General features: G+C 50.7%; 1 protein-coding gene across 1 annotated transcript in view; it reads left to right on the forward strand.

Moving 5' to 3' along the window:
* Window positions 1-16,251, forward strand: part of Gas7 (growth arrest specific 7) — a 236,398-nt gene that overhangs the window by 193,195 nt on the left and 26,952 nt on the right. The window contains exons 4-5 of the mRNA XM_059270935.1: window positions 656-741; window positions 9,193-9,246. Coding sequence (XP_059126918.1) covers window positions 656-741; window positions 9,193-9,246 — 140 coding nt within the window. The remainder of the gene's footprint in view (window positions 1-655; window positions 742-9,192; window positions 9,247-16,251) is intronic.

Raw genomic sequence — 16,251 nt, forward strand, 5'->3', positions numbered from 1 at the left:
TCTTTCAGTCCGTCTAAGCGTGCTTAGACTTCACTTTCTTCAGTTAAACGTCCCTGGAAGCACCCTTACAGTCATGCCCAAAGGTGCATGTCCTCGTAACTCCAAATCCAGTCAAGTTGAAGGTGTTTCAGAGCTAGACTCTTTGGATGGGTGCTACATATACCTGGTGCAATATTTCCAAGTCCTAAAAACGTCTAAAATCTGAAATACTTTTGATCCCATTTTTTGAAAAAGAATGTTCACCCTTACTTGTGTGATAGCATTCAGAGACTGAGGGTGGAAAAGTCCCCAGAGAGAGGAAGAGGATTCAGGGCCATGATGGGGGAGCCACCTGACTCAGGAGAAAGAGACAGGACCCCTTGTCAGCACCTGTGGTGGCAGCTGGGCTCTGGTGACCTCGGCTTCTGCTGATCACGCTCCTGAGAAGAAAGTCGGTCGGTCCCCTGAGAGTTCAGGACACTGGCTGCCAGGAATCGGAGCTTTCCACTCTTTCCTAGCTCCTAGCTGCAGATCAGATTCCAGTAGCTAGGCCCTGCCCCATGAGACCTCCTGCAACCCCGGGATGAGGTGGGAGAGAGAGGGCTGCTGTGGCCGGAAGTCGAGGGTGCCTGTCTGTGGCCCCGGCAGCATCTGAGCTGTGTCTCTGTCCCCACAGTGAATGGATACCACGCATCAGGGACCCCGGCGCACCCTCCAGAGACTGCCCACATGAGTCTCCGAAAATCCACCGGTGATTCCCAGGTAAGGGGCTGCCAAGGGAGGTAGGGGCAGCTGAGTGTCTAGCTTAGGAAGGATACAGTTGGGAGTTAGGGACTACGGCCCTTTTCTGCCCTTAGTGGAAAGTATCCCTGGGGTGCCCTGACAGTTCTTGTTGAAGGATGGGTTGCAGAATTGCAGTTCATTGGTTTTCTAGAAATCGAGGGAAATTTGGGACAGGAGGTAATGGATTATAATTGTCAGGGCAGAGAGATCCACTCTGTTTCCCACAAATCCAATAGAGTCCAGATTTCCTGTCAGGTTAGCAGTGTGAGCCAGCCAGGCCATTGTCCATTAGTCCTCTGCTGTGCCCATCCTCAGTCACCCAGAATGGAATTTAGGAAAATGTGACCATCTCATTCACCAACCCAGCATAAACACGCCTATAGGATGCAAAGAATTTGCATGTGTCTTTATTTTTGAGTCAGGGTCTTATGTAGCCGAGGATGCCCCCTAGTTTTTGATCCTCCTGTCTCCAAGTCCCAAGTGCTGGGATCACAGGCATGCACCGCCATACCCACCTGGGAATATGTTTTAAGATTCTCAAACTGCTGTCTCATTCGCCATCCAAACTCACACGAGTGACATCATGAGATGGGTATCGACAGCATTCTCAGGAGCATGGGACCACAGAGGAACAAGCTCATGAGATTAAGGGTCATAGTGGACCCAATGAAAGATCCTATGATTTCCTTATTTGTAAGAAGCTGCATCTAAGCGGCGGTGGCGGCGGGGGATAGTCTCCTCACAAATTAAGAGTTTCTTAAGGAAACTTCCAAGCCCTGTCCTACTTTCTCAGGAATGGATGTGGCAGCCTACAGGGGGTGAGGGTGATGATGGCTGATGGCCATGATGGTAATACTGCTGAGAACAATAGCTGTATGTGCTGTGGCCTCTGCATGGTCACCGAAGGAAAGCCCCTGTGCTCTGCGAGTGCCACCAGCTAAGGTGTCACGACAGCCAGCTTCCATGCAGCAAAGGGTGTCGAGTTTGGAAGCTCTCAGGGGGCCGAGTATTGACTGAGCCCAGATTCAGAAAACTGTGGCAGAGAACTCTGTGAGGCTGGCCTTTCAAGTCGCCTGCCTCTTGGATAGCATCTGATGTGAGCAGGGTGAGCATTCCCAGCCAGCCTCCAGATGCCAATAATGGTGCTGCTACCGGAGACCATGTCTGGCTAGTGGGGATCGAGGCTTCGTTAACAGTACACAGGGCTGTGTCTGACACCCTCAAATCCCTGCTCACATCACTTGTCGTCACTTATCATCAATCAACCCTGACTTTGCGTGTCCTGTTGAGTCACCAATAGGCTTCTCCATGAGCCGATCAGTGTGGCGGGAGGGAAGACGGCTTGTCATCTGACTTGAGAGTGTTTCTGAAGACACGGGCCTGTCCTGCTGCAGTTGAACCACAACAAAACCATGCTGCTACCCCAGAATCTTGAGGAAGGACACTGGAAACAGCTCCCCATTCTTCCTTCCCCACTGAGATGTGACTCCCCTGGCCTCCAGAAGTACTGTGAAGCTCCCACTCAACCATTTAAGACATGCGTGCTTCTGGGGCAGCTTAGAATATGGAAGCTAATTTAACAGTGTGCTGTAGGCCTTGGACAGAAGAATTCCTCCTCCTATATCTGTTCTTGGAATATACTCAGAGATGTATATGTATTCATACAAGCATTATTTATACCCCTTCAACACTGGACCCAATCTGACTGTCCAACAACAGGGCATGGTCAAAATGGCTTCTTGTGCTGGATAGCCAGCCAGTTGGTGATATTACACAGCCCTTAAAAAACCTTCCCCTTAAGAAAATGTAATGACTCGGGAAATGCTTCTAACTTAAATCAAGTGGGAGGGCTGGAGAGATGGCCCGGTGACTAAAAGTGTACTGTTCTTCCAGAGGACCTGAGTTCAATTCCAAGCACCCACAACAGGCAGCTGACCTCAGCCTGTAATTCTAACAGCTAGAGTTACTAGAGTCTAGCTCCAAGGAATGGCACCCTCTTCTTACCTCCATGAGAACCTGTGCTCATGTGTGCATGTGTGTGTGCATGTGTGTGTGGATGTGTGTGAGTAAGGGGATACAGTTCTATTTAGAAGAAGGAAAACTGAGCTGAGAGGAAGGAAGGCCAGATGGTCTATAATGGCCTAACCGCATCTCAGCCTCAGTTTCTCCATTGGAGACATTTGATGACATCTTTGATTTTGATTGCTACCACTGGAGATAGGGTGTCGATGCATCTAGTGAGTGGGATGCAAGGGATGTGGCTCACTGTTTTGCAGTGGCAGGACAGCTCCTTCAGCAAGACACTGCTGGTTAAAAAATACCAATCACATCGAGGCTGCAAGAGCTTGATCAGAGAACATGAATCATTTTTGTTTTGTTTCTACTTTCTTCAAGTTTCCTAAGATCAACACATTTTTACTTCTATAAAAGACAGGCATACTTTTTTATTTAAGAGAATGAAATTTGGCTGCTGGAGAGACAGGCCAGATGGTGGCGTGCTTATTGCACAAGTCTGAAGACCCGAGTTCAATTCCCAGCACCCATAGAAAAGGCAGGCCATGGTGGTGATCTTGTAATCCTAGGGAAGACAGGATGATCAGTGGGGTTCACTGGCCAGCCTGCCTGGCGTAGTCGGTGAGCACTAGGGTAATGACAGGCCCTGTCCCAGAGAACAAAGTAGAGAATATTTGGGATTGACCCCTGCCACACCCCATGCATGCTCACGTGTGTGTGTGTGTGTGTGTGTGTGTGTGTGTGTGTGTGTGTTGGCAATGGTGTGCTGGGTTTCCAGGGAAGACCAGCTCCAAGGCCCAACCCGGTAGATGGTGACTGCTACACACAGGCAGGTTAGCAGAATATTCTTTTTGGATGATGACCCTGAAGTTAAGGCCTCATCAAAGAAACAAAAATAAACAGTGTAGTATACATAGAAAGGGTAAATGTGCACCTATTCCCTGCCTCCCAGAACTGTAAAGTAGATCCTTTAGGATTTTTTTTAGGCTATGAAAAGACACCATTTGAATATGGAAGTGGCTACTTTTTAATCTGTGTGTGAACCTCTGAAGCTAAGTATCAAAAGAGCTCTAAAGGCTAACTGTAATTAGGTTGAGAGAGTCTCCCTTTAAAGACAATAGGACCCAGAAGATGTTTACGCATATGCAGCTTTCTTCAATATACAGGGGGTTTACTCTCCATCCCAGGCTATCAATCATAACTCACAATTGCTCTTGATAATAACTGAGGACAGGGGACATGGCTTAGTGGCAGAGTACTTACCTACTGTATCCAAGATCCGGGGTTCAGTCTCTAGCATGTGCATACATGTGGACAATATTTGAGATCTGAGTGAATGAAGGGCCATTTGACCATTTGAGAGGCAGAATTTGGGGTCATAATGACCAAGCCCAGATTTGCAAAGTACCTGCTGGCTTCTCTCTCTTTGAGCAGGTGAATGGGAAAGAACGGTATCGGAGAGGGGCAGGCACATCTAATGTCCCTACCATTCTGTGTCATAAATAGGACCCATGGCAGGGTGCTCTCCTGCTTTCTCCATTGCCTACTCTTGTGAGACCTGGGTGGATGGGCACAGGTGGTGGTGGTCTGGTGCCGCCCAGTGGACAGCTTCAGTACTGCAGTTATCAAGAGTACTACCTCCTGAGTCCTGGATAAATAAATAGCCACCTTCCTGGTTGGGAAAGAGCCCAAGGGTTAACAGCCTTGCCAACCTCAGTGGGAAGCAAATCCTGGCTTATGCATTCTTTTCCTGCACACCTTTACCTGGGCTTTCTTGTTATCCATCTTTCCACTATTCTGGCTTCATGACTATCCCAGAAGACACAGAGGAAAAGAGGAGGGACTCAGGACTGAGGGCATGGGCACCTAACAGGATGTGTTGAAGAATGCAGTTTAAGTGGAGAAAGAGCTGAGCTTCTGCATCTCTGCAGTCCTTCCCCAGGCCTTTACTTCAGTAATGCATGCCCCATTGCGTGTGTAGGTCTTTGCTAGGCTCCGAGGTAGAGAAAGGCTCAGCCCTAGCTGCAGGAGGACAATGGGTCAACAGATGTATGATTTCATCAGTGGTGAGGGCAGGAGGAAGTGTGCACAGTGAAAAGCCAGACTCACGATGCTGAAGGCGTCAGTAATGGGCTTCTTAAGGAAAGATGCTGGGCTAGAGTGGAAGCCGGCACAAAGGGTTGGTTGACAAAAAGATGGGGGGAGGGAATGGTGTTCCAGACAGAGGGGACAGCATGTAGATTCCTAGAGGCAGGAAAGAGGGTGAAGCTTTCAAAGAACCCATAGAAGCCAAGTATGGGTCATGTGACTTACTAAATTAAAGGATGTAGGAGGGCAGAAGATGGGGCTGGAGGGGTCTGCATGGACCATCACAAGGAGCCCAGGTTTATGCCAACAGTGTTGGGAACTGAAGAGGCTTTTCCTGCCAAAGGCACAGGATCTAGGAGGTCCTTGAGGAGGAGTGTGCTAAAAAGACTCTTGGAAGAGGGGCTGATAGCCTGCTTGTGAAGCCGCTCACAGCTTAGCGAGTAGTGTGTGTTCTTGGTGATGACAGAGTTAGGTGTTCAGGCACAGTCAGGACACCGGGCCGTGGAAGTGGCAATTCGACCAAAATGGAGGAGAATCAGGCAAGCAATGCACAAACCAGGAGGATCACCCAGTCTCTAGTTCAAGGCTAGCCTGGGCTACAGAGTGAGCTCCAGATTCAGAGAAAAAAATTCACAAAAAGGAGAATTCTTTGGAATCATGGGCAAAGGACAAAATGCGAAAGTATCTACTGTAGGGTTTTGTAAACTTATGAAAGTTGAGTGCCTTCTGTGACAAAGTCCCATGGACCTATCACGTCATTGGCATTAGGCCAGTGTTGGTTCATGAATGGTCTCATCCTGCCTCAACACCTCCGCCCTTTACTGGTGGAAAAAGTAAAACTCCTGATTTAGTGCTCTAAATCAATGGGTCACAACCATCTGAAAACACTCATTTCCCGTGGTCTTAAGAACCCCCAACCACGTGTTTATTTTTGTTGCTACTTTGTAACTGTAACTTTGCTACTGAGCAGTGTCTCCGTTCCTAGGACCTATGTCCTAAGAAATATGTCTTTTCTGATGGTCATGACCCACACACAGGTTGGGAACCGCTGTTCTAAATGCAGGTGTTTCTAATTGTAAATCAAATGGGAAGGATATCAAAGCACCGTTACCACACCCAAGAAAACACCAGTCGGATAACATCACCATATACATCCCACAGTCCAATTCTCTAGTGATCCCTAAAATGCTGTTTACACCTGCTTTTCTTCCCGGTCCAGGATCCATTTCATGAAAATGTTGGTTACTTTGTCTCTTTAGCCTCTGTCTCTCTATATCTTTGTCTGTCTGTCTGTCCATCTACCTCTCTCTCAAACAGAGCTTTGTTGCGATGCAACTAATTATTATGTAGTTCAATCATTTAAGACACAGTCTGGGGCTACAGCTCAGTTACAACAGAGAGATCAATTCCCAGTCTGGTGAAAGAAAGAGAGGGAGAGAGGAGGGCGGGGCCAGGGGAGCCGGGGCAGGGGCGGGGGTGGTGGTGCCAGCAGGCAATTCACTGATTGTTTTTAGTGCGCCCATGGTTGTACATCCTTCATCACAATGAATTTTAGAGAGTGTGCATCCCTCGTAAGCCTCCCCGAAGCCTTGGGCTGTCACTAGCCTACTTTCTGACTCCAGACTGTCTTTTTATGGTGTTTTATCTGCAGGAAGGTCAGCTGTAGGTGGTCCTCAGTGGCTGATGGCTTTCACTCAGGATGTTTTTGATGTCTGTGTTCAGTGTGCTCAACTTTCTTGCCTACGGGTGAATAGTATGCCGTGATACGGCCGGGTTCGTCATCTCGCTTGCTTCAACTTCTTTGTCTAGGCCGATGTCCCAGGGTTTTTCTTTCGCCTGCCCTCACACTGACTTCTAGTTTATGTTTTGAAAACTCCGGGTCATTGTCTTGTAGGCCGACCTACATTCTTAATCTGTTCGCTTTCTTGTGCTTAAACCCCAAGCTTGGGGTTTGACAGGAGCATGGTAGGGGGTGAGCTGCCTGCGCTTGAAGGTCTGGGCCCTGCCGGGGAGGCTCTGAGTCACTGTAATAACTACTGATTTATTTCATTCATTTCCCTTTCTGATTGGTCAGTAGCCTGCAGGGCACTAGTGTGACACTGTGTGACTGTCCAGCCTCCTAACAGTCTTCTCTGTTTTTAGTATCTGTGACAGTCACAGTCTAAACCCCTTTGACACTGGGATTTCCAAGCAGTAAACTCTATGTACATTTTCATGGGTGTTCTTCTGGAATGGCATGTTCCCTCTGCCCACTGTGGAGTGAGTCCATTGTGGTCATTATTCCTACTGAGCTCAGGTGACACCCCCCACTGTGACATATGGGGGGACATCTTTAGACTAGCTCCTTTGTCCTTTCGTTATATCTCCATCCTTATTTGAATTCTCCTGTGTTTGTTGGCACAATAAGATGCTGTGTTTCTAGGAACCTGAATTCCTCTCCGTGGGGAATTACAAAAGCCACCACTAGAGGGCGACTCTTGTTGGGTTTCTTGCCTCCTAGTCTCTCACACCCTCCAGTAACAGCAGCCATATACAGACTGTGTCCAAGACCCCTTGCCCTCTGGCTGCCCACAACCAATCCTGGACGGCACACAAGGATGGTGGCAGCATAATGTTGGTCCCTGACAAGGAGACTTGCAAAGAAGAGAATCTAGCCCTGGGGTGGGGCAGCTCCTTTCTTGGCAGGTATAGGCTTGGCCAGTGCCTCTGTAGGGGAAGAGCCATGGAGGGACCTTGTCTCGCCTTTTCCTCATAACTGGCACCCAGGGCTCTTGTTGTGCGTCCTCTGCTTGTCTTCTGCCATAGGCACTTTTAATGAATGTCTCAGAGAGGAAATGGTAGCTTGGAAGGGTACAGGCCAGGCCAGGTGGATACATATGGAAGCTATAGATGGCCGTAAGCTTGACATCACCCATGGCCTGTCAGGGTGACCGAGGAGCTGCTGTAAGCAGAGGTGCCTGGATAAAGTGATTGAAGTGATCAGATCAGTGTGCCTCCAGTGAAGTACCCAGCTGCTCAGGGTGGGCTGGCTAGAGCTGTGTGAGAACCAGTGATGGTGGTCCATTTTACAGATGGGAACCCCGAGGTTCCAAGAAGTCAGTTCCATGGCCTTCATCTCAAAGCTAGTCATCCATGAAATGGATGCTCCTTAAAGTTGCTTTTCACCAAGACCTCCAAGGATGTGAGTTTTCTCTGAACAGGTTCTTTACCAGCCAGAGCAAGGCAGAGAGGCTGTACATTGGAAGGGTCTGTGGTGAGCTCCATTTGGTCTGGCTTGCTGATGGCTTCCTGAGGCAGGAGCAACCCGCCCACAGGTGCTCACCTTGCCAGGGTCCAGGTTATATGTCTTGAAGATGGGTGAAATCATCTGGCTTCCCTGAGGCTCCCTGGTAAAGGCCTTCATGCTTTTGGACCCATGCCAGCCCCAGAACACAAACAGAGTGGTCACCCATGGTGCCTCAAGGGTGCTGTTTTTAAGGGTATCGTGGGACCCAAGACAAGTGACATCTCAGAATTCTGTCTAGGGAGCCATGGAGTTGAATCCTGGGCATAACTGCTAAAGTCTCAGGACTGAACATTGTCTCGCGTTAAATGTGACTTTTTTTTAAAGCTGGCAATTCTTGGCCATCTCAACCAACACAGTCATGGAACTCTGGCCATCACCTGTGGGCACAGAGGTAATCAGGACTCCAGTTTTTTTGCTGACAATGGGGACAATATAAAAAGTCACTCCAGAAGGATTCTCTGCTTGTGAGAAATCACCGTGACTCCCGGGTGCCAGCACAGTGGCGCATTGCCAAGGTGGCTGAGCAGCATCCCTTGCTCATTCCACGCGCATTCACCATTTGATGTTACGGACTCAGGGGGTTCAGAATGAGATGTCATGTGCTGAGTCTTCTGTGCTGGGGTTGGGGGGGGGTGGCCTACAATCTGCCTTAACTCTCTGTTCCCCTGCCATGCCACTCCTCTGCTTTGGCAATGTGGTCTGGTTACCAGCAGAGGGCAGCGGAGGGGTTAACTCCCCCAAATCCCAGTTGGAAAGGAGAGGAGGGGAGACCTGGTTTGCTTTGGTTCCCCGGAGCCTGAACTCAGCCTTTCTCCACTTTGCCTGCAGCCTGAGCATTCTGAAGCAGCTTGGGCTCTAAGATGCACTTGCCTGCCCTGGCCCAGAACACGGTGACTCAGGAGTTAACCGCAGGCTGACACCCCTGAACTTCCCCAGCTCAGGGTTCTTAACCAATCCCTCCACCCACCTGGGGAACGAGAATGGGAAAAAAGATGTCCAACATGGAGAACAGCTTTGATGATGTGTCTCACCTCTCTCCCCAGAACCTGGGATCCTCCTCGCCAGGCAAAAAGCAGAGCAAGGAAAACACCATCACCGTAAGTGCCTCACTGTTGGTGGGGAGGGCTCCAGGGCCGGGGCTTTGGGCCACAACTGGGCTGTTGCCGTGGCAACGTGGAACGACAACCAGCATCAATGCTCACTAGGAGACAGAGAAGTTCCAGCCAGAGCTTGGGTTTAGCTGAAGTTGCCCCTGTCCCCTCCCTCTGTTAATTTCCCATTTCGCTTGCCCTCCCCTGACGAAGGGGTGGAGGGCAGGAGGCTGTAAGGGCAGGAATGTGCCTTCTGTGTGGTGGGCAGGAGAAGGTGCCTGTGGGGGAGCAAGTTGAAGGGGGTGGAGTGTGCTGTGTGCAGAGATGTGACATGGAAATTACAGCCACCACAGGGCTGCTTTTGTGCAGGGAAGTTTCTGGAAGACGTCAAAGTTAAAAGCAAGAAATAACTCCCTACAAATAGCGTTTCTGGGAGTCCCTGGTGAGAAGCTCCTGTCCAAACTCTCAGGGATCCCCCCCAGTGCCTGCCAGATACATTTGTGGGGATGGAGTATGGACCCCAACTCCTCCCTTCCCACCCTGTGATGCGCTGGGGCCAGGACATCTCTGCCCTCAACTCTTAAGGAGGGAGCTACCTAGATTCTTAGCCAACAACCCAGAGAGTTGAGAAGTGAGGTCTATGGAAATTTGCTATCCTAGCTCCAGTATGGAGGAGACACAGACAGGGACTGGCTGTCTTTTGCTCCTTTTGTCACCTGTTCTGAGCTGTTCTGACCACCTCTCCAAGGATAAAACCCAAGTGGGTGAATTGCTGGGGTTATCCAGATGAACCATCCCACCTTGTAGGGAAGAGAGAGCCAAACAAACAGTAATAGCAACCATAATACCTGCTGCCACCTTGGTGCCCACATGGCACACACTAGGACGGCTCCATTTGCTTCCTGCTCTGTGAGCTGTGGTTCATAGAATCAACCCTCCAGAGTGATTTTTACACCTGGACTCTGAAGCCAGAGTGTCACTTATGTCACTCACAAAGCTGTGCCAAAGTTTGAGCAAGTTTCCCGGCCTCGAGTGGTGCCTGTTTTTACAAAGCAGGGAAACGAGGACTTCAGCGATGGGGGAGTGGAATCTGGAACAAATTGGTGATAACTGTAAAGCACCTAGAACAGAGCTCAGCACACACTTTGTGCATTAGTGTGATCATCTCAGTGTATCAGACGAGGAAACCGGAACACACAGTGGTGCCAGGCCCAAGCTCACCTAGCTAGGAACCTTCAAGATTCAAACACTCAGCTCTTGCCCAGTGGCAGTGCCCTTCCTGAGCTGGCTTAGGTCCCTCAGGCCATCACCCTGCCTTGACCCTCCATGGGTCTCCTGGAAACTGGGCAGGGCAGCTCAGCCTGCTGCAACCCTGCAGTGGCCACAACCTTCTCTTTCTAGAGAGTCTAGAGGAACCTGGCGTGGCATAGGCTGACCTAGGTTCAGGCTTCGGAGGGCACGGTCCCTATCTTCACATTGCTACTAAATGCTGCAGAATGTGGAAGCAAGAGGAGAGCTCCTCAGAACCACTAGAAATGAGGAGAAAGGAAGGAAAGAAAATAAGAGGGAGACACATTTTCACATCCTGGAAGCAACATCGGAAGTGGAGAGTGGTGGGCAGTGTTGTGCAGGCCAGTTGTCGTAAAAGCACGCAGTGATGGAACCCAGCCACAGAGTCAGGCCACTGCTGGGTCCTTGCAGTCAGAGCTTCAGAATATGGCCCCGAGCTTTCCACTGGATGCCACACCTTGTCATCCTGCCTGGTCCTTCTCTCTGGCCTACATCAACACATCTCCCGAGATGGTCTGTAGCATGCAGCTGGTAGTCAAGGCTCCTGAGACACTGCTTAGGGTGCGAGTTCCTGAAAATCATCTGTAGTTTGTCTCTCTGGGGGCAAGGACAGAAAACCTCATTTCTGTCCACACTCCTGGAGGTTTGATGTGAGTGCTCACACCTTGGAGAACTGTTGCTGGGGAAACTGAGCGAAAGAGGGAGTGGCTACAGGTCACACAGCAGGTGAGAAAGAAAACCAAAGGCTCGAACCCAGGACTCCCTACTGCCAACCTGGGTGCTTGCCCATGCACCCCTTGGATACTCTAACCCCTCATCCCTTCAGGCTGAAGACCTGAACCATTCTTCATACGGTGTTCTGTCTCCATACCCTAGCTCCAAGTTCAAACCCTATAGAGCTCAGCACTTCTTCAGGGGTTGGAATGGCTCTGTTCCTAGAAGGCTGAGATACCCACTTCCTTATCTCAGGGAATACGGAATGTGGTGAACAATTTCCACGCTGTCTGATCTGGGAGGCAGCCATGGCCAGGCCTTGCCAGTGCAGGGTGCACGTCCTCAGTCAAAGAGCAAGGACAGAGCTGCATCTGACGTTCAGTGGCCCAGAGCTAGTTTAGGAGAGCAGGCACATGGGCCCTCTGGCAGCAGTGGCAGGGCTGGCAGCCATTCCTGGGTCACATTCCGGCTCTCAGCAGTGCTGGGCTGGCAGGTGGGGGCGGGGCGCTGTTTGATTGGGAGTGACAGGCATTAATGGCCGCTCACTGCCCTCAGCACAAATTTGACACATCAAGATATAGAGGATTCAAGTGATGATGACAGGGAAGGCACCAGGCACAGTCTTCTGGAAGGAGGAATTAGAGGACCTTGTGGTCCTCAGCTTGGATGCCCAGCAGAACCTGTCTGGAGGCATGGCATCCCGAGAGGAAACTCGTGGCTGGAGGAGAGCCCATGGGGTCCTTTCCTGTCCTCCCATTTTCCTGGATCAGGGTCATGCAGAGTCCTTAGCTGCAGCCTGGGTTACCAAACTATGTAACCTTAGCCGTAAGGCTGGAAGGAGACTATCATCCTGCCCCCCACCCCACCCCCTGAACATAGACTATGCTGCCCTACAATGAGAGCAGGTGCCCCAGCCTCCCATATCAGCCCCTCAGGTGGGTCACACATGTGTCCTTCATCCCTGGTGGCCTAGCTAGATGCTTTACCAGCTGCTGCTGCCTCCTTTGTACCTTCAGTGAATGTCTGAGAACAAACCTCAAGATACTGCAGAGCGCCTTAGTCAAGCCGCCACTGAATAGGAAGCTTCCCGTCCATTAGGGTGGGACAGGGGTGTTTCCCCATGTGGCTGTTCCTGAGACTGGGGATCCCAGGAGGAGACAGCAGGAGTGGCCATAACACACACACACACACACACACACACACACACACACACACACACACACCGACAGGCACATCCCTCTTCTGCTTCCTGCTCAGCAACTGCCTTTGGCATGAGCAGGACACAGCTACATTGCCCCAGAGTGTTAGACCAGTCATGTATTGACAGGGCTTAGGATCCTAGTCTGGACCCAGAGTCCTAGTCTGGATTCAGGCCATGGCTCTACTACTACATAGGAGCTCTGTGATCTGGGTTAAGTTTCCTAACTTCTCTGTGCTTCAGTACCTTGCATGGCTGTTATGAGGACTGCATGAGTCCACACGTGGCAAGACTCAGCACATGATTAGAGCTTGCTGAGCATAAAGTAGATCCCCGGGCTGTCTACTGTGCAGCAACAGGAGGGACTGAGGCTCTCACTGTTCCCAGCAGGCTTTTGGAGGAGACACACCTTTCCTCAAGGGTGCCGCCGCCACCGTACATTCCTAGCAACTGCCTGGAAATATCACCAGGAGGGAAAGGGAGGAATCTGCCCATGGAGGTACCCATGGAGAAAGACACGCCCCACTTTCTCTTCCTTCTTGGAGTACTGTGGCCCTGCTAGTGGAGCCTTGTGGTTCAGGGACACAAGCACCTGGCTGTGAGGCCTGAAGGTCACAGAGGGGTAGGGTCAGCATGAGAATGATGGACCAGTACTTGGGAGACCAGCTCAGGACCCTCTCATGCCATTCTAGCTGCCTGACAGTGGCCCGTCAGCCTCTGTGCCTCAGTTTCCTCCCCTGTGTGTGTTTGCACCACTGTGGCAGGTGGACATTTTTGCTCTGATTGCTTACTGGGCATGATTTCACAACACTGCGCTCACGATGCCCTCTGCTGCTGAAGATTCCCGCTCTCCGGAATCCATTGTCTCCCTCCTTATAACCCGGGGTGCAGGGACACACTTGCACTCAGGCCAGGCTCTTCACATTCCTTCCTTGGCACTGTTGGCATTTGGGGTCAAGGGCAGTCCTGAGCCTTTCCCTCCTGGGGCCACAGTCATCTTCTTTCAGCTCTCCAAACTGTGCAGCCTCCACCATGTGGGGCTGAGAACCCAGAGAGCATCGTCGGGTCCATGTCACACTAGAACCAGACACTTGGTGGCTAACTGCCTTCAGCACAGACCTCTGAACATCTGCCAGAGCCCCCTCTTGCTTCAGAGCCAAACTCAACATGCATTGTGTGAACACACACACACACACACACACACACACACACACACACACACACACATACACACACATTCGTACTTGCACATGGAGGCACACACACAGAGACCCCTGAAATACCCTTCCCTCTCCCAGCCTGTTTGCTTAGATCTTCCTCAAGTACCACTCCATCTAAGCACCCCCAGCCCTTCCTGTGGCTTCAGCATCCTGCGCCTCCCCTAATGAGAGGTTTATCCCAAGGACCATCATCCCTTAATTATCAAGCTCTTGAGAACAGATGCTGTACCTCAGACCTAGTTCCCTGTCATTGCAATAATGATGCTTTGTTGAATACCCACGGTTTGCCTGATGTGCCAGGAGCTAGGAAAACCCTAGGATAGGATGGTCTCCATCCCGCCACCTGCCCTCACGGGCAAGCTGTCAGCAAGGAAGGGAAGATTTAAAAAAAAAAAAAAAAAAAAAAAAAAAAGCATCAAAATTACAACACAGATGTGTGTGTGCAGGATAATCGGGAGACTCAGTGTAGCAGGAAAACCCAGTGTGGCACATGCCGTGGAGGAGCTATCTGGTAAACATGCAGCTCTGCCGCCCGCCTGACCTGGATTTGAACACTTCTGTGATCTGATTTCCTCAGCGTTGTGCACTTCTCGACATGACCACCAGGGGGAGAAGGGCTCTGAGGATTCCAGGAAGTCCCAGTGGGCTAACCCAAATCAGAAGTGACAGAGGCAGTGACAGGCACCCCGGGGCTCCTGACGGGGGCGGGGGGGGGGGGCATCTGAGAACTAATATCCTCAGAGTGGCAGGAGCATCAAGAGTCCGCAGCTCCCCCCACCTCCCACCTTCACTCTCTCCCAGCCCCCATCCTTCCATGGCTGTTCCAGGGCCATTTGAGGGGCTCTCGCCTACTAGACCCCAAACCTTCTAGTCCCTGCTGTAGGTATCACTCTGGAAGGCTCTATGAGGTGTGAAAGAGCAGGACCCTGGGGTTGTTCGTTATTCTATCTTCCACAGGTGGGTGCAGGCCTTCCTTGGGTGGTGCTCCGCCACGGCAGCCTGGCTTGCAAATGCTGCTTCTCGCCTGTCATCAGCATCACCTGAGCCCCAGGCCCCACCCACAGCCTCTGATCATACACTCAGGCCAGGCCCACCATCTGCTTAACAACCCCCCACCAGGTGACTCTGAGACATGTTACACCATGGCTCTGGGACAAAGGAGGGGTTGAATGGGACATAATCAAGCCCTAGCTCTCCCATAGACCTTCTGTGGTCAACCTCGGAGCCAGCTGAGGGTTGCCATTGAAGGAGTTTCCTGTTACTCTCTCCCCTTTGGACTAATGGTGTCTAACTTCTTTTCACGAGCATCCTGGGGTAGACAGGACCAGCCTTTCTCTGGATGTGAGTTCTCTCAGGGAGGATGCTAGACGCGGCTAAACAAGACCCATTTTCTGCTAGCCCTGACCCACCGTTGGCCAAGCCACTTGTGATAAGCTCCTTCCTTTGTGGCCAAGGCCAAGAGCAATTTGTGTGAAGAGAAAGGAGGAAGGTCTGGGTAGATCACGAGGTTCCTTAGAAATCAGTCCTGCCTACCTTTGAGTACTGTGGCCCTCGCTGCAGGTCTGTGCCTGTGAATTCAGCCAGTTGAGGAGCCCACCAACTGCAGGTTGAAAATTGTGCCTGTGCTCAGTCGCACAGCCTTTTTTCTTGCCATTACTTCCTCATCAATACAGTGGAACAAATACCGAGCTCAAATTACCAAGTATTGTAAGTCTGTGCATGGCAGGAGGGTCTGTATTTATTATATGCAAGTACCGTGCCATTTTACCTCTATAAATTTCACCATCCATGTGAAGGCTGAAACCAGTGCCCACCCCTCCACCCCCAGATAGTGAAGGGTAATTGTACCTCAAATCTGTGGGTTCCATGATTCTTTCTTTTATGCATTTTCATGGATGTGTTTGTGTGAGCACAGTTGTGTGGGCACACTCACATGTGCGTGGAGACCAGAGGGAGATGTATCTTTCTCTAATACTTCTGCCTAGTTTACTTGAGATAGACTCTCACTAAATCCTGGGCTAGGCTGGCAACCAGCAAGCTTCCAGTAATCCTCCTGTCTCTGAGCCTCATGCAGCCATGCCTGACTTGGCGTTGGCACTCCAGGGATTTGAACTCAGATCCTCATGCAGGCCAGCAAGTGCTCTTACCCGCTGAGACGCCTCCCCAACCCTGGTTCTGTGATTCTTAGCACCTGATGACTTTACTGTTAGAAACTATATGTCATTAAATTACATTAAAGCTTTCAGGAAGCAAAATAAAGGTGACTGTCATTACCAGTATGGCTGGAACAGGAAATATTTGGGGGCTCAACCTCCATAGCCTGATTTCATGATGGCCCCAAGCAGCACCCACTCAGTGGGAGGCTGTTGAGGCCCCTAAAGAAGGCTCAGATCAGGACACCTCACAGCAGGGAGGGGGTTCAGCCTAGATCAAGAGCTTGGAGAGACTCTTTCTTGAGGCTAGACCTGAGATGTTACCAGCTCTACCCAACATCCAGCCCCTAGCAGCAGCTGCAGACCAGAACTCCACACTGAGCTGACTGTGGTAGAATTCAGTGCTGCCCATCTCCAGGGCACTGTGACATTCCTG

Source organism: Peromyscus eremicus, chromosome 8a, assembly GCF_949786415.1.
Source record: "Peromyscus eremicus chromosome 8a, PerEre_H2_v1, whole genome shotgun sequence".
NCBI lineage: Eukaryota > Metazoa > Chordata > Mammalia > Rodentia > Cricetidae > Peromyscus > Peromyscus eremicus.